We start from the raw sequence: 23,506 nt of genomic DNA on the forward strand, positions 1-23,506 counted from the left end.
CCTTTCCTGACGCTCCCCTAGACAGGGAGATCTTGCCTTTGTGTTCCTCCTGGGATGACAGCGCTCATTACGCTACACTGTAGTAAGTGCTGTCTTCCCACTCCCAGCCAAGGGCACGTGGAGGGCAGAGACTGCGTCTGACCCACGTTGGGGGCCCTTCACTCCGTACAGGGGGTGTGTGTGGCACGAAGCACCAATCGTAGCCTGTGAATCTTGGCAGCTTTCAATCTGCTCACCTGGCTATGCTCTTTCACTGCATGGGGTGGTGGAGGGGGGAAGAGGGGTATAGGAGAGGGTGGGGCCATTCCTGGAAGCATCCCTGATCTCAGAGAAGGAAAGAGCTTTGTGGACTCCTGATACTACTTATTTCCTGCCCGGTACATTCTTCTTTCTAGAACCGCTCCCTCCTAACCTCTGGGATTGTCAACTGCAAGGATCCCTCTCTACACCACAGATGCTGGCAAGAGACTCAGCCGGGGCAACTGTGAGGGGCCCAAGCCCCATCCCCTGGTGATAGGTTCGTGGATGGGCAAAGGCCCAGGCGGGGCTGGTCAGAGCCCTTCTGGGGGATGGACGCGGTTGTACTGGACACATTGTGTAGGGCACACTCTTCTGTTTGCTCTCAGGATGCTGTAAACCTCAGGCTGCCAGTGACTGTCCATTAAAGGTATGTATCAGAGTAGGTCTGAATCTCAGCTCCACCAATTAATGGCTGGGGGACCTTGGGCAAGTTGCTTAACCCTTTACGTTTACTGTTGTCCCATCTGCAAAATGGGAAAAATAACAATATCTACCTCACGCTGTGGGCATATGAATAAATACAGGTAAAGTGCTTCTAACAGCGCCTGGTACAAAAGGAGTGGTCAACATCTGTTGCAATTTCTACATCACTGTGGGGACAGATCCCATCGGAGGGCTAATGAGAGCAAGAGTAAAAGCTCTCACAGCCTTGGGGTTTCTAGATCCAGCTGTGCCTGAAGCTTTCCATCTCTTGTACCTCCCTGTTCCAGAAACCAATTAACTGCTTTTCCGGCAAAGCAAGCTTAAGTTGACTCTTTGCAAGTTATAACCTCAAGAGTCCTCACGTTGGAGTGAAGTGGGAGAAACAGAGGCGACCAGAGTCTAGGGGGCTCTCTTTGCAGTCTGCTGTTTGGATGAGGGCTACTTCTTAGGAATAAATCCTGTGCTGCTTTCTTACACTGAGACAAGCAGGAATTGTGTACCATGTCTGTGAAATAGGATCTGAAACAACACATACTAGAGACACCTGGAGAAACTCACCCAAACCAGGATTCGCTGGGATCACCCAGTCTCCTGGCTTCACCCCAGTCACACTGCTGCCCACGGCTACGACCTGTCCAACACCTTCGTTCCCTCCAACAGCAGGCAGCTGGGGAAGGAGGCCGTAGTTTCCTAAGGGAGAAGAGCACAGAGGGTCATCCATGAAGCGTGGGTGGTGAGAGCATGGGCTTTGCAGTCAGACGGACCTCAGCCCGATCTGACCAGCTGTGTGACTGACCAACCTCTCTGAGCCTGAGCTTCTTCATCTGTAAAGGGGGATATACTCCTCGCTTTCACGGGTTATTATGAGATTAGATAACGTAGGGATTGAGCCCAGCATACTGCTGGCACTTCACAAGGGTTGGTTTGCTCCCCCACTGCAATCTTCCCAACTCTTGAAAAGCCTCACATTCCAGGGAGGGGAGGCCAGAGAGGGCTCACACAGAGTGCAGACAGCCTCATCTGGAGAACAGCTGCCGCTAATCACAGGAATTTCACACCCACACCTGGGGAGGAATGAGAACGAGGTGGCGGCTAAGCAAAAAGCCAATTAACATAAGCCACAGAAACCAAGGTTACCTTGGATCATATTTATGTCAGATGGATTGATAGGGGCCGCCAGCATCTTCACATGGACGTCTGATCCGCCCACAGCAGCCAGCTCCAGGTTCTTCAGTCTAAGCACAAAGCCAGAGAGATGTTCATGTCACCCAGGCTAGACAGGGAGTCTTTTGCTCGGATCATCTCCCCAAAGTAGGTCAGGCAGCAACGTTTCTGAGCTGCCACAGTATGCCCAGGGATGAGGGTTTTATTAGGAGAGAGGAGCTAGAAGGAATTCACACAGGATACAGGTTAACTCTCATTAACTGCAAGTGGACAGTCCTGGTGACCTCTTGACCTCACCGCCCACTCCAGGGCAGAAAATGGTTAAAACTCCTGTGGGCCTGGGTTAGCCCTGTGTTGTCCAAACTTGCTTGATTCACTTGGTATACAAATATTATGGATTCTCAGACCCCAGCTCTGACCCACTGAATCAGAATCTCCAGATAAGGGGCACCCCAAGGAATAACCGGGAAACCCCTGCATGGCTCATTTGTTCTCCAGTTTTTCTTTATGCTCCAACACACATAGGGAAGACATTTCCGTTAGCTGCAGAGTGGTGAGGGAAAAAGAGAGATGGCTCATGGAGGTGGGAAAGAACTCCCTGGGTGACTGTAGCTCGCCCCCTGCAGAGATGTCCCTTCATGACAAGGATCCTGGTCTGTCGGAAAGGACGCTGGGTGGAGAGTTGCTGGTCTCAGTGTGAAACTCCACCTCAGACGGCTTTGTCACCAAGAGCAGGTTTCTCCCTTGCTCCAGGCTTCCATTTCTTTATTTGTAAAATGGAGGTGAGATCACCATCACCTTCACGTGCACTTGATCACTTCCAAGGGCTCTTTCCATTGCAAGTCTGTGTGGTAACTGCCTCTGCTCATAATGTTTAGCCCTAGAATCACGGTCTGTATCCACTGGAATGTTGGTTAATGGGTAAAACGTGCCCGGTGGCAATGCCCGCGTGCTACTTTTGTTTTTTAGTAAAAGGAGACCTTCCAACCAGAAAGGGCTCGTCAGTGTATTATTAACAGACCAATGGAGCCTCATGACTTTTAATTATTAGAGAATCCTTTTCTGTCTCTCTCTACACCTCTAAGACTTCTTGTTTGCAGTGCTTTTCTCTGCCCAAAAGTACTCGTTAAGTAATATTTTTACTTACTGAAGGCACATGTAACAGCCAACCAGAGGTTCTTAGCATTAGGTAACAGTGTCACTTCACTAAGCTGATGTAATTCTACCTGCTTCCTGCTGTAATCTGACCTTTTAATTATACCTGAGCCTCCGCTAAGGATAAAAGTGTGATTTCCAAGAAATGGCTTGTACTGGTAGTAATAAAGGTAAAAAGGTATCGATGAGGTGTTTATTATACACCAGGTCCTGTGGTAAGGGCTTAACTTTTGTTTTTTGCAGAGTCAGGCTGGTATTCAGGATCTTTAGTTTCCTGACCAGGGATCTAACCTGTGCCCCTGAAGAGGAAGCATGGAATCGTAACCATGGTCCACCAGGGAAATCCCTCTGCTGAAGGATTTAAATGCATAATCTAAGATTCCTGTGACAAAAGTATAAATATTCCCAATTTATCAAGCAGGAAATGAAGGCTCCTGGAAATGATGAAATTTACACAGAGTAGGCAAATTGGCCGGACTTCCCTCATAGCTTAGTTGGTAAAGAATCCGCCTGCAATGCAGGAGACCCCGGTTTGATTCCTGGTTCTGGAAGATCCCCTGGAGAAGGGAAAGGCTACTCAATCCAGTATTCTGGCCTGGTAAATTCCATGGACTGTATAATCCATGGGGTTGCAAAGAGCCAGACATGACTGAGCAACTTTCACTTTCAAAGGAACTGGTCAGGGAGGGGCTTATCTACTTTCAAGGTGCTCTTATTCAGTTCAGTTCAGTTCAGTTCAGTTGCTCAGTCGTGTCTGACTCTTTGTGACCCTATGAATCACAGCACGCCAGGCCTCCCTGTCCATCACCAACTCCCGGAGTTCACTCAAACTCGTGTCCATTGAGTTGGTGATGCCATCCAGCCATCTCATTCTCTGTCGTCCCCTTCTCCTCCCGCCCCCAATCCCTCCCAGCATCAGAGTCTTTTCCAGTGAGTCAACTTGTCACATGAGGTGGCCAAAATATTGGTGTTTCAGCTTTAGCATCAGTCCTTCCAATAAACACCCAGGACTGATCTCCTTTAGAATGGACTGGTTGGATCTCCTTGCAGTCCAAGGGACTCTCAAGAGTCTTCTCCAGCACCACACTTCAAAAGCATCAATTCTTCAGCAATCAGCTTTCTTCACAGTCCAACTCTCACATCCATACATGACCACGGGAAAAACCATAGCCTTGACTAGACGGACCTTTGTTTGCAAAGTAATATCTCTGCTTTTTAATATGCTATCTAGGTTGGTCATAACTTTCCTTCCAAGGAGTAAGCATCTTTTAATTTCATGGCTGCAGTCACCATCTGCAGTGACTTTGGAGCCCACCCCCCCAAAAAAGTCTGACACTGTTTCCACTGTTTCCCTATCTATTTCCCCTGAAGTGATGGGACCAGATGCCATGATCTTTGTTTTCTGAATTTGGAGCTTTAAGCCAACTTTTTCACTCTCCTCTTTCACTTTCATCAAGAGGCTTTTTAGTTCCTCTTCACTTTCTGCCATAAGGGTGGTGTCATCTGCATATCTGAGGTTATTGAGATTTCCCCCATCTATCTTGATTCCAGCTTGTGCTTCTTCCAGCCCAGTGTTCCTCATGATGTACTCTGCATATAAGTTAAATAAGCAGGGTGACAATATACAGCCTTGACGTACTCCCTTTCCTATTTGGAACCAGTCTGTTGTTCCATGTCCAGTTCTAACTGTTGCTTCCTGACCTGCATACAGGTTTCTCAAGAGGCAGGTCAGGTGGTCTGGTGGCTCAGACAGTAAAAGCATCGGCCTACAATGTGGGAAACCCGGGTTCGATCCCTGGGTAGGGAAGATCCCTGGAGAAGGTGCTCTTATTACCTTGCTTTAATCCAGCAGCTGAAATTAGCATGGGAATCCCTCTGAAGGCCTACAAGGACCTCCAGGGACCCACCCTGGGAATCCTTGTACTGGATTATGACCAAAGTAAGAGGGGCCATGGGCTTCCCAGGTGGTGCTAGTGGTAAAGAATCTGCCTGCCAATATAGGAGATACAAGAGATGTAGGTTTGATCCCTAGGTTGGGAAGACCCCCCTGGAGGAGGAAAATGGCAGCCCACTCTAGTATTCTTGCCTGGAAAACTCCATGGACAGAGGAGCCTGGTGGGTGCAGTCCACGGGGTCACAAAGAGTCAGACACTACTGAGCACAGCACACACGTAAGGGAGGACACGCTTTACTATGACTGTTCAGTTCAGTCACTCAGTCATGTTTGGCTCTTTGTGACCCCATGCACTGCAGCACGCCAGGCCTCCCTGTCCATCACTAACTCCTGGAGCTTACTCAAACTCATGTCCATAGAGTCAGTGATGCCATCCAACCATCTCATTCTGTGTCGTCCCCTTCTCCTCCCGCCTTCAATCTTTCCCAGCATCAGGGTCTTTTCCAATGAGTCAGTTCTTTGCATCAGGTGGCCAAAGTATTGGAGTTTCAGTTTCAGCATCAGTCCATCCAAAGAATATTCAGGACTGATTTCCTTTAGGATTGACTTACTGGATCTCCCTGCAGTCCAAGGGACTCTCAAGAGTCTTCTCCAATACCACAGTTCAAAAGCATCAATTCTTCGGCGCTCAGCTTTCTTCACAGTCCAACTCTCACATCCATACGTGACCACTGGAAAAACCATAGCCTTGACTAGACAGACCTTTGTTGGTAAAGTAATGTCTCTGCTTTTTAATATGCTATCTAGGTTGGTCATAACTTTCCTCACAAGGAGTAAGCGTCTTTTAATTTCATGGCTGCAGTAACCATCTGCAGTGATTTTGGAGCCCAGAAAAAGTCAGCCACTGTTTCCCCATCTCTATGCCATAAAGTGATGGGACCAGATGCCATGATCTTAGTTTCCTGAATGTTGTTTTAAGCCAACTTTTTCACTCTCCTCTTTCACTTTCATCAAGAGGCTGTTTAGTTCTTCTTCACTTTCTGCCATAAGGGTAGTGTCATCTGCGTATCTGAGGTTATTGATATTTCTCCTGGCAATCTTGATTCCAGCTTGTGCTTCATCCAGCCCAGCATTTCGCATGATGAATTCTGTATAGAAGTTAAATAAGCAGGGTGACAATATATAGCCTTGATGTATTCCTTTCTTGATTTGGAACCATTCTGTTGTTCCATGTCCAGTTCTAACTGTTGCTTCTTGACCTGCATAGAGATTTCTCAGGAGGCAGGTGAGGTGGTCTGGTATTCCCATCTCTTTAAGAATTTTCCACAGTTTGTTGTGATCCATGTAGTCAAAGGCTTTGGCGTAGTCAATAAAGCAGAAGTAGACGTTTTTCTGGAACTCTCTTGCTTTTTCCATGATCCAACAGTCATCCACGATGATCATCCACAATGATCCACGATGATCCAGGATCCATCGTGGGTCGGCGGTGTCCTGCTGCAGGGTTGGGGTACCCGAGTAAGGCAGTGAATGCACCGGACCTTTGGAAGGAGGTGGCTGTTATCTTCATTTCCTCCACCAGAGTTTGGCCTCAGTTCAAACAACAGGGAGGGAACATAGCCCCGCTCATCAGAACAAGACCCAGTTTTCCCCTCATTCAGTCTCTCCCATCAGGAAACTTCCATAAGCCTTTTATCCTTCTCCATCAGAGGGCAGACAGAACAAAAACCACAGTCACAGAAAACTAATCAAACTCATCACATGGACCACAGCCTTGTCTCACTCAATGAAACTATAAGCCATGCTGTGTGGGGCCACCCAAGACGGATGGGTCATGGTGGAGTTCTGACAAAATGTGGTCCACTGGAGAAGGGAATGGCAAACCACTTCAGTATTCTTGCCTGGAGAACCCCATAAACAGTATGAAAAGGCAAAAAGTTAGGACACTGAAAGATAAACTCCCCAGGTCGGTAGGTGCCCAATATGCTACTGGAGAACAGTGGAGAAATAACTCCAAAAAGAATGAAGAGATGGAGCCAAAGCAAAAACAACAGCCAGCTGTGGATGTGATTGGTGATGGAAATAAAGTCTGATGCTGTAAAGAGCAATATTGCATAGGAACCTGGAATGTTAGGTCCATGCATCAAGGCAAATTGGTAGTGGTCAAACAAGAGATGGCAAGAGTGAACGTCGACATTTTAGGAATCAGTGAACTAAAATGGACTGGAGTGGGTGAATTTGTTGGATGACCATTGTATCTACTATTGTGGGCAAGAATCCCTTAGAAGAAATGGAGTAGCCCTCATAGTCAACAAAAGAGCCTGAAATGCAGTACTTGGATGCAATCTCAAAAATGACAGAATGATCTCTGTTCGTTTCCAAGGCAAACCATTCAATATCACAGTAATCCAAGTCTATGCCCCAACCAGTAATGCTGAAGAAGTTGAAGCTGAATGGTTCTATGAAGACGTATAAGACCTTCTAGAACACTCCAAAAAGATGTCCTTTTCATTATAAGGGACTGGAATGCAAAAGTAGGAAGTCAAGAGATACCTGGAGTAACAGGCAAATTTGGCCTTGGAGTAGAGAATGAAGCAGGGCTAAGGCTAACAGAATTTTGCCAAAGAGAACACCCTGGTCATAGCAAACACCCTCTTCCAACAACATAAGAGAAGACTCTACACATGGACATCACCAGATGGTCATTACCATGACTGAAAAACAGCTGCAAACAATCAAAATAATGTAGAAACACTCTCTACGGAAAATGGTTAACTAAGAAGTTGATGACAGGGCAGAGAGAATAAAGAAAGGGCTTTTTTTTTCCCCTTGTAGGTTAAGTATTAAGAAATGTATGTATTTACACATATCTGGAGGAGGGAGAGTCCTTGTAACAATAATAACTACTGTTCGAGTGTGCACCAGCCAGGCGCTCAGCTAAGTGCTTTCCATGCGAGTTTTCATACTATTATTCTGATTGTATAGCTGAGGAACAAAGGCACTAAAGAGGCAGATAACCTTTTTAAGGCCCCCTGAAGTAGTAAGTGGCTGATCTGAATTGAACCTGGCAATGCGATACTGGAGAGGCCAACTGGTGAAGGGCTGACCCCAGACCAGGCAGAGGAGGCTGCAGGAGGAGCACCGGTTTGGAGTGGCGGGTGTCTTCAATCCTTGCTGGGGAGATGAAGGGGGCCAGCCCCCCGTCCCAGGGTAAGCGGGAAGACCTCAGCCAGGAAGACAAGCCGGAAGGCCTCAGCCCAGAACGCACGAACAAGTCTGAATTCCAGAGAAAAATCCTGCCCAGAGCAAATGGATTGCGGCCTCGTTGCCCCTTTGTATTATCCACACTGCTTCTCTCTTGCATTGCGACAGATAATCAGAGTTTTTCTGTAAGCTGACAAGAGTCCGTGCACTCAAGCTACTTAAAGACATTTTTTTCCTGCACGTTTTCTACATGTTCCTCCCTCAGCCCAGGATTCCTTTTTCCACAGCTTCTCTGCGAAGTGAGAAATTCAACTCACCCTTTAAGACCTGGATGAAATTTTACTTCCTTCAAGGCATCTTTGACCCTCTTCTTAGGCTCTGCAGCAATAAAAATCACTTGCTCCACTCTAAGTGCTCCCATTACATGGATGGCGTGACTATCTATACCATTTAAGACCATCTTACACATTGCTTCCTACCTTACGAAGTTTTTTCAAGCATTTTCTTTAACCCATCATAACAAGGCATAAGTTCACATTCCTTTTCCAACTTCTGGGGCTGGACATCCTCCAGAGCTCAGGCTCATGTGTTATCTGCAACCCACCCTGGGGGATGGGCAGCACTCCCAACAGACATTGTTTCTGCAGCAAAATGTAGGAACATGTACATGAAGTGGATTGAATAGTGACTATATAAAAACTTCACTTTAGATCAGCTTTTGCCTCCAAGACAGTTATGAAAAAAACCAAAACTGTTGATTTTCAGAACTTTCTGAATTTTGGAGTGCAGATATGAACTTGGATTCGAATCCAAGTCTTTCAGACTCAGTTCAGGGTTCTTTTCACTTATAACTGAGTTTTACAGTCAGAATATATGTTGTCTCCTTATTCGACTGTGAGCTCATGGAAGGCATGAGTTTAACTTAACTAAAAGTTAAGACTTTTAGTCTTAACTCAGTGTTTAGCAGTGTCTGGGACCAAAACAGTGCTTGAGAATACTTCTTAAAGAAATAATCTCATTTTCCTCTTACATGAGAAAATGTAGTGTAAAGGTAACAGACGTTTAGGGAATCATGGGCAGAGCTCACAGCACAGGGACTTAGCTATTAAGGTGGTATTTACTCTTTTCAGTCCTGGGCTGTTTAGGAAAATACTGGTGTAGGATGGGCACAAATAAAAATGGATATTACCCTTAAGGGAGTTCAGTCTAAGCAAAAATCCACGCCTCTTTTCCTCAACGGAATGTACAGATCAAATCTGTACTAAGACTGTAATTCTTAAAAATCTAGATGACCATAGATAAGAATATGAGTAGATCTCATAAAGAAGGCTGACAACTGAAGAACTGATGTTTTTGAACTATGGTGCTGGAGAAGACTTTTGAGAGTCCCTTGGACAGCAAGAAGATCAAATCAGTCAATCCTAAAGAAAATCAATCCTGAATATTTACTGAAGGACTGATGCTGAAGCTCCAAAACTTGGGTGAAAAGCTGACTCACTGGAAAAGACCCAGATGCTGGGAAAGTTTGGGGGCAGGAAGAGAAGGGGGGCAGCAGAGGACGAGATGATCAGACGGCGTCACTGACTCGATGGACATGAGTCTGAACAAACCCTGGGAAATAGTGAAGGACAGCGAAGCCTGGCGTGTTGCAGTCCATGGGGTCACAAAGAATCGGACATGACTGAGTGACTGAACAACAAAATCTCAGTTCCTAGATGAAGGGTAGAACATGGATATGGAGTTAAAGAGGCAGTTCTGGGTGTGAACCCTACCTTGGTTATTGACTGGCTAGCTGAACCTCACAGTACTCATCTGTGGAATGGGAGTACACTAGAAGTCAGCTCACAGATTAGATGAGTTACAGACATAAAGCACTTGCTGAAGGACCTGATACACAGTAGAGGCCAAATAAATGGCAGCTGTTGCCAGCTGTGGGAGCATCCAAGGAAATCTCTGAAACAGCTGGCTATACCTCTGGAAAAATAATCACCAAGTCACTCAAAGGAAGAAGGCAACTTTTTGGAAAATCTGAGTAAATTTAATTCAACAAATATTTATTGATGGTCCTACTAAGCGTACTGTGCCAAGGGCTTTAAAGATGGGGGAAAAAAAGTATCTCCTGCCCAGGAGCTTGATAGTGTGGGGACTCAACGTTTGAAAACACTGGGACTGGCTGGAGGGAGAGCAAAGGGTTAGCAAAAGGACTTCGGAAGGTGTGACACCTTAGCTGGAACTTCAAGGATAAACAAAAGTTTATGGGGTGGACCGAAAGAAATATTCCTGCCAGTAGGAATGGCAAAGAATCTAACCTGACTGTGGGCGGGGCCCAGATGCAGTCTGGATTGGAGCTGTGGGAATGGAGAGAAGAATTTGATAACCTGGAATCCCTGTAATAAGAAGTGGCTTTGATGTCACTGGGTGACTGATTTCATGGAGGAGAGGCTGAGGATCTTTCATGGCTCCCAGACTTCTGGTTTGGGCAACCGGATGTTGAGAGAGGAGGAAGGAAGTGTGGCTTGGAGCGGGGAGGAAGGGGTTACATCTGCAGCCTGAAGTTGGTGGCCAGAAGTGTGTTGTGGAGGAGAGGGTACTCTGTGCTGGATGCCTGGGGCTGGGAGTCAGCTGTGTGTATGTGGAATCTAGAGTAGTAGATAAACTTATTCTGGATGATCTGGCTGGACAGTTAAACTATAATGTTAACAGCTTCTTGAGCTTCAGGTACTGTGCTTATTAGCTTTATATACAAGACAATGTTTAGTCCTCAAAATATGTGGACAGTGTTATCATCCCAATTTTCAGATGGGAACTGCAAGTCAGAAAAGTTAGGTAACTTGCCTAAGATTTAACAGTAAGTGGCAAGACTTGATCTTAAGCTTGACCCCAAAGCTCAGACTGTCCAATGCTAAGCTGGTACTCCCTACACTGTGGGTGTGGAATCTTTGTCCTGGGAGATACTATGAGGTATTCCTTGGGGCACAATACTTTTGGGCAATGCTCCCTAATAAACTCCCTTTATAAGATTCAGACTGCACATTAGAGTCACGAAGGCTCTGAAAAGTCCTCCTGGGAAGAAACCCACGTGGCTTTGCATCCTCCTGTGTTCCACGGTTAGCTTAGCTGGGAACTCTACCCTCACAGCACACAGGGGAACCATCTGCCCCCAAATGGCAATTTAAAAAGCACTGCAACCCACTCCCAGTTCTCTTCTTTGTCTGTGGGAGCCTAGCTGTGCGGCAGGAGGGGCAGGGCGAGAGGCAGGAGATGGAAAGTTGAAGCTGCAAACACAGGTGGTTGAGGGCGGGGACGGGCCTGACATGGGCTGCTCAGCCGGGGGGCAGGCGCGGGTAGGGGGAGAGCTGTGTTGGTCCAGCTGCCGCTCACCAGGGAGACCAGCCCCAGCCTGCTCCACGGAATGCCATCAATGCCAGACACTGCTGTTCCTGCAGACAGTTCTAACTGCGTCGTCAAGGACACCGCTCTGCCAAGACAGGAAGGAAAACCCGGCTGGGTCTGAATTCCAGGAGTTGAACCTTGAGTGTAATGATGGCAGTTTCTTCCTTGTTTTTCACCAAAGGAACGGGTGGCTGTGTTATGGAGTGCAAGTAAGGCACCCAAACACAGCCTGGCTGGATCTCAAGTCACTTTCCCAAGACCGTTCCGCGCCTTCCCCCGCGAGCGTGATGGCGCCATGCAACTCGGAGGGCTGCCACTGACTTCACTCGACAGATCCTAGACGGGATAAGGTCACAATGGCTCCTTTGAGGCCACGGCTGTACACCTGTGATGCCATATGAACTACAAGGGAGACAAAAGCAGGCCGAAGAAAGAGCCTTTTGAGAGGCGGGGAAAAGAGGCCAGTACTCTGGGGACTGGCTCGGTTTTACTGGCTGTGTTGGATGGGCACCAGCCAGCTCTGCTAAGATATCTTTCCCGCCTTCTGCATTTGATTAGCAACCATTTGTCCTTATCCTGCATCTTCCACTCCATCACCTCAAAGTGCTTTGCAGGAAGAGCTATCCTGGGTCAGGGAGACTTTCTCCTCTGCTTGTCACAGAGAGCCAAGAACGTGCGCTCCATCACAGGGCACTGGGTGAAGGTGACCGATGTCTTCTGTGGCTTTCCCGGGTCTGTCTCCAATCCCCATAGTCACACACACGCTGCCTTCTGTGATTTAGTGAAGTGCTCGGCGTGCTGGGTACACTGTTGTGGGATTTGATTTTACCATTAATAAGCAGGGCACAATTGGGCCACCGTGGACGAATGAAGTTCTCCAGCTTGCCCCCCAGCATGAGATGCCGGTGGCCGCAGCTGGTGGGGTTTGGATGGAGTCCTGGGCTCTCAGGAAAGGCGCCTTTCAGGGGGCAAAGCTCACCCATGGTGTGTGGGCACTCCCGCCTGCCTCCCTGTGCCTCTTCTGGTGTCCCCACCTGAGTCCTCTGGCCCTCCCACCATTCAGGACTTTTCTTCTGAAGCACAATCACTTTGAACGGAAGGGAATCAGAGACTGAGGGCAGTTTTTGAAAGTTTCTACTCAGGACTGGCAAAGAAATCCTCTCTCTATCCTCTCAAACTCCTTCTTTCCCTCCACTAAGATTACCAGAAAGCTCGCAGGCCTCCAATATTCTATGCCTGTTAACATCAGGAAATCTGCTTGAAGCAAGCTGCAGAGAGTCTGCTGCTTAGTTTGCTAAGGGCTAATATCAGCAACCTCAGATACGCAGATGACACCAACCTTTACAGCAGAAAGTGAAGAGGAACTAAAGAGCCTCTTGATGAAGGTGAAAGAAGAGAGTGAAAAAGCTGGCTTAAAGATCAACATTCCAAAAACTAAGACCACGGCATCCGGTCCCATCACTTCATGGCAGACAGACGGGGAAACAGTGAGAGACTTCGTTTTCTTGGGCTCCAACAATACTGTGGACAATGACTGCAGCTATGAAATTAAAAGATGTTTGCTCCTTGGAAGAAAAGCTATGACCAAGCTAGACAGTGAATTAAAAGGGAAGAGACATTACCAACAAAGGTCCGTCTAGTCAAAGTTATGGTTTTTCCAGGAGTCATGTACAGATGTGAGAGCTGGACCATCAGGAAGGCCAAGTGCCAAAGAATTAATGCCTTCAAACTGCGGTGCTGGAAAAGACTCTTGAGAGTCCCTCGGACAGCAAGGAGATCAAACCAGTCCATCCTAAAGGAAATCAATCCTGAATATTCATTGGAAGGACTGATGCTGAAGCTGAAGCTCAAATACTTTGGCCACCTGATGTGAAAAGCCGACTCACTGGAAAAGACCCTCATGTTGGGAAAGATTGAAGGCAGGAGAAGGGGGCAACAGAGGGTGAGATGGCTGGATGGCATCACCGACTCAATGGACATGAGTTTGAGCAAGCTCTAGGAGATGGTGAAGGACAGGGAAGCCTGGCGTGCTGCAGTCCCTGGGGTCACAAACAGTCGGACATGACTGAGCGAGTGAAGAACAGCAATTCTCTGTGTTGCCTCAGAGAGGAAGATGGGGCCACAGCCTGCAGCCGCTTTTGTCTCTTTGCTGGGTATGATGACAACACAGCCCACTGCCTGGCGGGCTGCTGACTTTGGTGGCAAAGGGGCCCCTTGGTGAAATCTTGTGCCCAGGACCCCTTACTTCAAGCCACACCCTTGCTCCTGGGACGGGTGCTGGCGCAAATCCTGGTGAGCAGGCTGTCTGCTTTAGCTTCTCAGACTTGTCAGAACTGGACGATTGTTGAATCAGAGGACTCAAGCCTCATAATCATTTCCATGGATGCAGGATTGCATTGAGAAGGATGCTGAGGCCCTGTCTTGTCTTGGCAGAAAAAAGTGTTACTTGGGGAGAATGAGGCAAAGAGGAGTGTACGTTTTGAGGTACATAGAAAAGCGAGTTATGAAGCTTTGTCACTGGCTTTGACACAGAAGACAAGGGCGGAGGGGATGGCATGCATGCCTATTTTTTTTTTTTGGTCACAGGGCACAGCATGTGGGATCTTAGATCCCTGACTAGGGATCAAATCCACACCCCCTGCAGTAGAAGTTCAGTCTTAACCACTGGACCATCAGGGAAGTCCCATGAATGCCCATGTTTACTACAGCTGACCTTGGTCAATCCTTTTATCAAAAAATAACTAGAAAAAAAAAAAAGGAATAGCACAGGGAACTATATTCAATACCCTGTAATAAACCACAATGGAAAAGAATATGAACGAAGATATATATATATAAATAACTGAATTACTTTGCTGTACACCAGAAACTAACGTAACATTTAAATCAACTATACTTCAATTAAAGAAACCAACCCCCCACCCCCACCCCAAGACAAAAGCAAAACAAGAACAACAAAACTGAAAAGAATGGAGACTGGCGTGACATCCTCACTCTATCAGTGAGTGGTGGGGTTGGGTCTAGTGCCCTCGCAAGTGGTCCCGGATGACACACCATGAGCCACAGATTAGCCTCGTGCTATCTCTGCTCTTGCTTCTCTAAACTGAAGACCCTTCCCACCATTCAGGCTGGGAGAGGCCTGGACCACACCAGAGCTGCTAGGAGAGGCCGGGCAAGAAGAACTCCCCGGGCCATGTCTAGGGACAGTTCCTGGGAGGTGTGCCGCCACCTTTGACCCTCAGAGGCAAGAGTGAGGAGATGGGGCTAGAAGGACTGCGCCCTAAACCCGGCTGCACAGTGTGAAGTCCGGAGGGAAGGTAATGTAAAGTGCGTCACAGGATACGAAATCCAGCTGGGCTCTGAATCCTGTGACCAAGGCTTGTCCCTTCTGAGCCTCTTTCCGCAGATCCCTCCCTCAAGGACCGCATACTGAGCGCACTCAAGGCATGTCATCAGACACACCACGTTTTCTCTTTCCTCTGGGCTTCCGCCCATGCAGGCTCTTCTACTTTCACTCCTTGTATACGGCCCCAGATTTTCTGGGGGACTCAACTGAGACCTTGTGTCTCCAGAGAAAGCACTCTGCAGGGTTGGGTGCTCCTCTTCTGTGTGTCCATAGATTCTATCGCAGCACTTAGCCCTGGACCATCTTGTGGACTAGAGAGTGAGCTACCGGAAGGCAAAGTCTATGGATTATTCACCTCAGTACCCAGCACTTAGTAGGCCCTCAGAGAACAAATGCTGGCTCACATCGCAGGCGCACAGTGAGTTCTGTCCCCTCCTTCTTCACTCAGGACCAGAGTGAAGAGCTCCAGGAGACCAACAGACAAGCAAACAAATCCAAGTGCTTTCAACAGGGTGCCAAACGAGAATGCTAAATTTTTTTTCAAACTACTGTAATTCTGGTTTAAAAACCAAGTCACTTGCAAAAAGCTTCAGTTTTAAACAGTGACATCAACTGTAAAAAGAAGAAATCCCCCGAGAGTAAACAGTGCCCTAGAGTGAGAACTCACTACCTACACAGCCTGGGTCCCCACCACCTGCTCCCCCTAATTCCATCTGGCTAAGACAGAATGGGTATTTGTCCAAAGGCTTCACAGCTTTATTTCATTCTGTGCTAGCAGCAGGCAGGTGAGAAAGCCATGATGACTATGATGCTGTTTTATGAAAGCTTCAGGATCCTGAAAAGGGGATGAGACAGAGGATAGCCTTCCTACCATCGTCCCCGGGGATGGGGTGGGGAGGGGGCACTGCCCTTCCAATGAAGAGCAGAGACTTGGGGTCACCTGAATGACCAATAATTTCACCTTCTCTTCTGATCTTATTTCCAACTTGATACTCCATCTCATGCTCAAAAAACATTTGAGATGACTGTCATTGTTTCTTCAGGTCTATGTCTATATCAGGAGAAGGCAATGGCAAGCCACTCCAGTACTATTGCCTAGAAAATCCCATGGATGGAGGAGCCTGGTAGGCTGCAGTCCGTGGGGTCGCTAAGGGTCGGACACGACTGAGCGACTTCACTTTCACTTTTCACTTTCACACACTGGAGAAGGAAATGGCAACCCACTCCAGTGTTCTTGCCTGGAGAATCCCAGGGACGGGGGAGCCTGGTGGGCTTCCGTCTATGGGGTCACACGGAGTCGGACACGACTGAAGCGACTTAGCAGCAGCAGCAGCATGTCTATATCATGGCCTGTTAGTAAAGTGACATCCTAGCTGTGTGATCTTGGGCAAGTGACTTCCAAGTGTCTTGAGCCTCAGTTCTCTTACCTGTAAAATGGTGATAGCAATGACCAAAACTGGGTTACTGTGATTTTAAAAATCCATAACATATGTGGGGAACTTAGCCCAGTGCCTGCCACTTAGTAGGTACACAGTAAATGAGAGCTGTCATTACCACAAGATCCAGAGAATGGCAAGTTCTAAAAGGGGACTCGCAGGAACAAAAGGAAAGTGGACACTGGAGTTTCTGGGACTTATCTGATAGACAATCCAGAACTCTGCACAAGGGGTGATGGTCATGGGGACCTCTGAAATTTCTGGAATGTTTGTAATTCTCCCACATTTGTAATTTTCTCCCACAGTCTTATTTAGATCAGCAGTTCAATTCTTTACCTGAAAAAGACCCAAGTGCTTATTTAGGGGATTCATTTGGGGGTAAAAGAAAGAAACTTACTAAGAGACTAAAGGAAAAGGCCTTAGCAGAGAACAGCTGGAATGTTTGGGGGCAAGAGGAATAAAGACAGGGACATTCAGAATGTTGACAGGAGAACAGGAGGTCCCTGGAGGCCTCATTCTGAAGAGTTCTGCCCCTGACTTGCTGCTGCTATCACTTCAGTCGTGTCCGACTCTGCATGACCCCATAGACGGAAGCCCACCAGGCTCCCCTGTCCCTGGGATTCTCCAGGCAAGAACACTGGAGTGGGTTGCCATTTCCTTCTCCAATGTGTGAAAGTGAAAAGTGAAGTCGCTCAATCGTGTCCGACCCTTAGCGACCCCACGGACCGCAGCCTGCCAGGCTCCTCCATCCATGGGATTTTCTAGGCAAGAGTACTGGAGTGGCTTGCCATTGCCCCTGACTTAGACCTGAGCAAACTCTTCCTCATTCCCTCCCTGCTGTGCCCAGAACTCCGCCCACAGTGTAAGCATTACAAGTCACATCAGGTTGGGGAACACTCTGCTGGGACTCTGCTCAGACACCCTGACCCCACTCAGTGTAACCTGACACATCCAGTCACCGGGATGTTTAAAGGACACCTGATCCTGTGACAGTGTGGTTACCCTAAACCACCTAAGACATGACAACAAAGAGGAGAATCCCAGTCTCTGGCCTCAGTCCATGCTTAGGTCGCCTGAATCTGGGTCAGAAGGGACGGCTGTCCTTTAGGGGCAGAGAGAATTACTGCCTGCCTCAGTCCGTACCCACAGGGCAATGGTTTTCAACCCTGGCTGGGGCATCAGAGTCACTTGGAGAGCTTTAAAAACTCAGGTGATGGAGACTTCCCTGGTGGTCCAGTGGCTGAAAATCCGCCTGGCAATACAGGGGATGTGGGTTTGATCCCTGGTTGTAGAACTAAGATCCTACATGCCACGGAGCAACCAAGCCCATGCACGGCCAACTACTGAACCCGCACGCTCCAGAGCCCGTGTGGCACAACTGGAGAGCCCGTGTGCTGGAGTGAAAGATCTCGCGTGACACAGTGAAGATGCCATGGGCCACAACTAAGACCGAACACAGCCAGGTAAGTAATACAGTGCTTCGTGGAAAGACCGCGCTTTGAACTTCTGGGAAATGATCAGGGTTCCACACAAGGAGATAAGAGAAGCTCTTTTTCCTAAGTGGTATCTGTAACCACATCAGTCTGTTCTATAATAGCTTCCCTGGCTCTCCAAGGGGTGGGAATCTATCAGGAGGCAGCTGTGCTTGGCTGCCTAACCTTCCCATGCCTTTCTCAGGGTTCCTGAATATCGGAGACACCTGCTTTATCACCACAGAACTTAATAAAAGGTACGCTTATTACAGAAACTGGATTCAGATTCAACTAACATTTTTGGAGCTCCTTTTCTGTGGCAGGCCCTGAAGCAGACACATAAAAATTGCAAGCCTGTGAGAGACGCTACCTTGTTCTCACTAGGGGTGTGATCCTGGAAAAAGAGTGTTCATCAGAGCTTTACCAACTCATCACAGCAGTGCTCAGTGGATGTCTTCCCAACATGGTGATTTATCACCTATGATCAACATACAAATTGGGGTTTACTGACTGATGCATCTTCTCAAAATTTCAATTGCTCTAATCGAGTGCATGACCACGCACTGATATCTGAGGCTTATCCTCTTCAGCTGTCAAAACATCTAGCTTGTATTTTTTAAGTAAAAATATGGAACACTTCACAAATTTGCATGTAACCCTTGTGCAGGGACCATGGTAATCTCTGCATCATTTCAATTTTAATATCTGAGCTGCCGAAGCCAGCATTCTAGCCTGAATTTGAATCATAAAAATAATTCCTTGTTTGTCTGTCATTTGGAAAGCAATCAAACCATTTGCTGGGAATCAAAGAACTTGAAACAAGGGACTGCGAGAGAGTATGCAGGCACTTTTTGATGAAGAGCATTCCTTTTATTGAAGCTGATTAGCACTATCAGCTATAACTATATTGTCTCCATTTTTAAATGTGATGAAACTGAAGCTCAGAGAATCTCAGTAACTTGTTAAACACACACAGCTAGGACAGGGAGGGCAAGGGCTTGACCCCAGGTCTTCTCATTTCCAGATCTGTGCTTTTACCTTCGTACCACCAGTGGACCTCACTAACATTCATTGTTAGGAGTTCAACCCTGGGAGGCTCAGAGTCCCCTAGTCCCCTCACTAGGTCTTCTGCATGGCTATAAACACTTCTGTGCAGATGTATAATTGTTGAAAATTCACATACTGCTTTTTTCAGCCACATGCAAAAATCAAGGATTAAGATCCAACAGAATTTTAGGATATAATCACAAAAATAACAAGGGCTCAGAGGGGCTGAGTGATTTGTCCAAGATCAAACAGCTACTAAGAGGCCGAGCCTGTATTTGACCTTAGGTCTAGCTAAAGGCACACACACAGTGTACTGGATAGGAAATCACACGAGACAGGACTCAGAAGCCAAGAATTCCTGTCTTTGTTCCAATCTTTATTAGCTAAATCACTTTGGACAAGTCCCTTGCCTTCTGCAAATCGGAAGCAATGATCTCTGATCTACTTCACTATGAGAAGTGAAGATCCAAATGGATAAAAAAGTATTCTGAAAATTCCTTCCATAAAACAATAGAGCATAGGAATTCACGTAGGCCAGTCAGACAGCCGTGGGTTCAAAAATTCTGACTCTGCCACTTACTGGCTTGTGTGATCTTGGACAAGTGATTTTACTTCTCATGTCTCCATTTTCTCATCTGCAAAATGGGGCTAAATCAAGTACCTACACCAAAGGGTTGTTGTGACGATTAAATGAGAGCATCCATTTATATACGGATTGGCCCATATAGAGTACAGGATCAATGAACGTCAGCCAGTCACCATAACAGTGCCCGCCAGGTTTTCAACTTCCTCAAGCACGGACTTCCTGGGCAACAGTTTCCTATTATTCTCGGCCTTTCTCCTCTGGCCTTGACCCTCCTTCCCTTTCCAGTCTCCCTTCCCCACAGCCCATCGAATACCCCCTGGCAACCGCAGTCCCCTTCCCCCATTTCGGCGCCGTGTCTTACTCGACGACCTTGGCTGGGTCCCCGTGGTGCCCATAGACCAGCGCCCGGACCCGGGAAGGCTCGGCAGAGGCAGAGAACGAGGCGGCGGCAGGCCGCCGCCGGCGGGACTCTGCGAGCAGCCTCTGCCCCAGCTGGGCCGGGGCTCGAGCCCTGCAGAGCGCCCCGCAAACCCACATGTTCCCTCCAGTCAACTCAGAGCGAGACGCTGCGAGATACGTCATCTTCCAGCGACCGCTCGCCAGCGCCCGGCCCCGCCCCCGGTGACCACGCCCCTCGCTCCTTTTAAAGGGCTGCCGCGGTCCTCCGTAGCTGGCGCTGGCGCTGGGTCAGACTCCCTGGGAAACCAGGAGTAGTCGGCGGAGGGATTTAGGGGAGTCTCGGGTTCTCTGAGCCTCCCAGGGTTGAACTAACAATGAACGTTAGAAACTGGCTTAAAGCTGGGACTGGCTTAAAGTCTGCGATTGATGTTTGATTTGGGGGGGAGACAATTTCCCCTCCCCTGGCCTCCGCTTCTCCTCCCTACTCTAGCGCTTACTGTGTTCAGATGAGGCGTTATTTCATTTAATCCCAGCTGTCTTCTAACAGCGTCGGGTGGCAAACCTTACTTCCCTACACTAAGTAGAGTAGATGTAAGTAGATGTGGAGGTACGAGTACTGGGTTTGCAGTTAGATGACTTAGGTTCAAATCCTAGACTTGCCGCTTGTTAGCTTGGCCACCTCGGGCAAATGACTGAAACTGTGAGACAGCTTTCTCATTCCTTGTTGTTCAGTCACTCAGTCCTGTCCAACTCTTCTGGACCCCATGGACTCCAGCACACCAGGCTTCCTGTCCTTCACTATCTCCTGGAGTTTGTTCAAACTCATGTCCACGGAGTCAGTGGTGCCATCTGATCATCTCATCCTCTGTTGTCCCCTTCTCCTCATGCTCTCACTCTTTCCTAGCATTAGGGTCTTTCCCAGTGAGTCAGCTCTTCCCATCAGGTACCCAAAGTATTGGAGCTCCAGCTTCAGCATCAGTCCAGTCAATATTTAGGATTGATTTCCTTTAGGATTGACTGGTTTGATCTCCTTACTGTTCAAGGGACTCTAAAAAGTCTTCTCCAGCACCACAGTTTGAAAACATTTGTTCTTCAGCGCTCAGCCTTCTTTACGGTCCAGCTCTCACATCTGTACATGACTACTTGAAAAACCATAACTTTGACTAAACAGACCTTTGTGGAAATGTGGTGTAAAGAGATGTAACCCAAGAAAGATGCTTATCACATTATTTGTGGAAGGAAGACACAAGCATAACTAAAACCCTAGTTGAATGTTAGGACATTACAGAGGGCACTTCTGGAGTCTGAAGGAGAGAGGTGTTTTGGGACTGAGGTGGGGGTAGGGGCTCTTGGAGGAGGTGATGTTGGAGACAGTCCTGTGACTCAAAATCTTCAGTATGTATGAAAACCACCTGAGGTCCTATCTCAGACCTGAATTAGAATCTTGGGGAGGGATCCAGGAAACTACATTTTTAATATATTTAAAAAATTTTAAACTTAATTTTCATATAATTTCTGATCTGTAAAAAAATCACGTTCTCTCTATGGATTCATCTAGATTCCCCAGAAATTAACATCATGTGTAACATGTATAACAAAATGATCAAAATAAAGAGATTAACAAGTCTGCACAATCACCAAATCTTATTCACATTTTAATCAGTTATCCCTTGGATATAATTTTTCTTGTTCAGGACCCAATTCATGATCACATGTTACATTTAGTTGCCATAATTCTTCAGGAATCTACATTTCCTTTTTTTTTTCTTTTGAATCTACATTTCTTATAAGTAGCTCTCAAGAATTTTCTGACGCAGGTGGCCTGGGGAACAAACTTGAGAAACACTGAACCAGGACTTGAAAGAATAAGGAAGAATTCCTTTCACTGGGTTTTATTGACCTCAAAGTTGCCAGTTTAGAACCTTTCCTGTGAGGAAGAAAAGAAAGTGTCAGGTCAAAGGGTACCCATGCTGCATTCTGGCAAACCTGGCTTTTGAGTCCTGGCTCTGCCACTGTTTGGTCATTTGATTTTGGACAAGTCACCTGGTCTCTCTGTGTCTCCATTTCCTTATCCTTAAAATGAAGGAAATACTGGTATCTGATTCAAGGTGATTGATTGTGAGCTATCAATCTTGAAGCATTTAAAACAATGTTTGGCATAAAAGCATTTGATAACTGTTTTCAGGGGTTATTGTAAAGATTAAATGAGAAATATAATCTGTAAAACACCCAGACTGGCTTACAGTACATGCTCAAAAGTGTTTGTACTTTGAAGACAGTTATTTATCTATTTACTCATTTTTGGCTGTGTAGGGCCTCTGTTGCTGCGCTGGGGCTTTCTCCAGCCGTGGTGAGCAGGGGTTACTCTTTGTTGCGGCGCCTGGGCTTCCCGTTGCGGTGGCAAGGCTCTGGGAGCCTGGGCTTCGGCAGTTGCGGTCCGTGTGCTCAGTAGTTGAGGTAAACAGGCTTCGGTGCTTCACCACATGAGGACTTTGCAGGGCCAGGGATTGAACCCTTGTCCCCTGCATTGGCAGGTGGATCTTAATTACTGGACTTAGATTCTTAACCACTGGACTACCAGAGAAGCCCTTACTTATTTTTATTATTAGAGAAAACTAGTGTTCCATACTGGGAGGAAGACTTGGTCCCACAGTACACACACACACACACACACACACACACACACACACACACACCCCGGGAGGAAGACTTGGTCCCACAGTACACACACACACACACACCCGGGAGGAAGACTTGGTCCCACAGTACACACACACACACCACACACACACACACACACCCAGTCTTGCCTATCTTCTATTTTCACAGTGACCCACAGTTCTATTTCTGTTGAAAGACTCCCTAGGTGACATTGAGCTGTTGATTTTATCTTCTTTATGTAACTGGTTCCTCTGAATTCCCCGGGCAGCTCATCCAGGAAGCCTGGAGAGTCACCCAGCCTCACGCAGCCCGTCTTCCTCTTTGGGGGCTGGATGTGGTCCCCTGGCTATCATGATAGCCCTCATTTTTTGGCCCAGGACATCAGCTCTTGTTTGAACTATGTCAACAATCCTCTTCCTAACTGAAATTCTCCCCCTTCTTTCTCTCTCCATTTCCTTCTTTCTCAGGCCTCCAGAATTGCTTTCTCTTTTTAAGAGAAAGACCAGATTTTGTTGTTCCCTTGCTTAAAATCCTTCCATGATTCCTCAATACTCAGGAAGAACCAGAAGCTACAGTTCTTTGTATTAGAAAACTGTGAACTATTGATATATTAAACTTGTAAACAAAACCATGGTTCTATGCTAATTTTATCATTCTTTCACACTACTGACATGTTTTAAAATCTTCAGAAAAATAGATGGAGGAAAAACACCTTAAAATAACAACAAAAAATTTCTACTCATTGTAATTAATCTACCTTCTTGCGAATTAGAAAAACATGACTGGGACTTCCCTGGTGGTCCAGTGGCTAAGACTCTGCACTCCCAATGCGGTGGGCTTGGGTTCAATCTCTGGTCAGGGAACTTTAGGTTCCCACATGCCACAACTAAGAATTTGAGTGCTGCAACTAAAAGATCCCCCATGATAAACAAATAAATATTAGAAAAAAGAGAAAAACATGACTGTGGTTTTAATTCAACCGTAGAATCCCTCAGCAGTCTTGACTTGAGGAACATTTGGGCTTCTTCA

At 47.1% G+C, this 23,506-nt stretch overlaps 1 protein-coding gene and 1 non-coding gene across 4 annotated transcripts in view; both read right to left on the minus strand.

The window, feature by feature from the left end:
* Nucleotides 1-19,989, minus strand: part of MECR (mitochondrial trans-2-enoyl-CoA reductase) — a 44,029-nt gene extending 24,040 nt beyond the window's left edge. For all 3 annotated transcript variants that reach the window (XM_055397863.2, XM_055397861.2, XM_055397860.2), the window contains exons 1-3: nt 19,779-19,989; nt 1,861-1,958; nt 1,282-1,413 (exon numbers count right to left, since the gene is read on the minus strand). In XM_055397863.2, the coding sequence (XP_055253838.1) occupies nt 1,282-1,413; nt 1,861-1,958; nt 19,779-19,954 (406 nt within the window). In that variant the 5' untranslated portion in view covers nt 19,955-19,989. The remainder of the gene's footprint in view (nt 1-1,281; nt 1,414-1,860; nt 1,959-19,778) is intronic.
* Nucleotides 18,407-18,510, minus strand: LOC129538714 (U6 spliceosomal RNA). The gene has a single exon (XR_008682268.2). It is a non-coding gene; the product is annotated as a U6 spliceosomal RNA (small nuclear RNA).
* Nucleotides 19,990-23,506: the final 3,517 nt, after the last annotated feature.

This window comes from Moschus berezovskii, chromosome 2 (assembly GCF_049115385.1).
Source record: "Moschus berezovskii isolate FMDL1 chromosome 2, NW_MosBer_1.0, whole genome shotgun sequence".
Taxonomy (NCBI): domain Eukaryota; kingdom Metazoa; phylum Chordata; class Mammalia; order Artiodactyla; family Moschidae; genus Moschus; species Moschus berezovskii.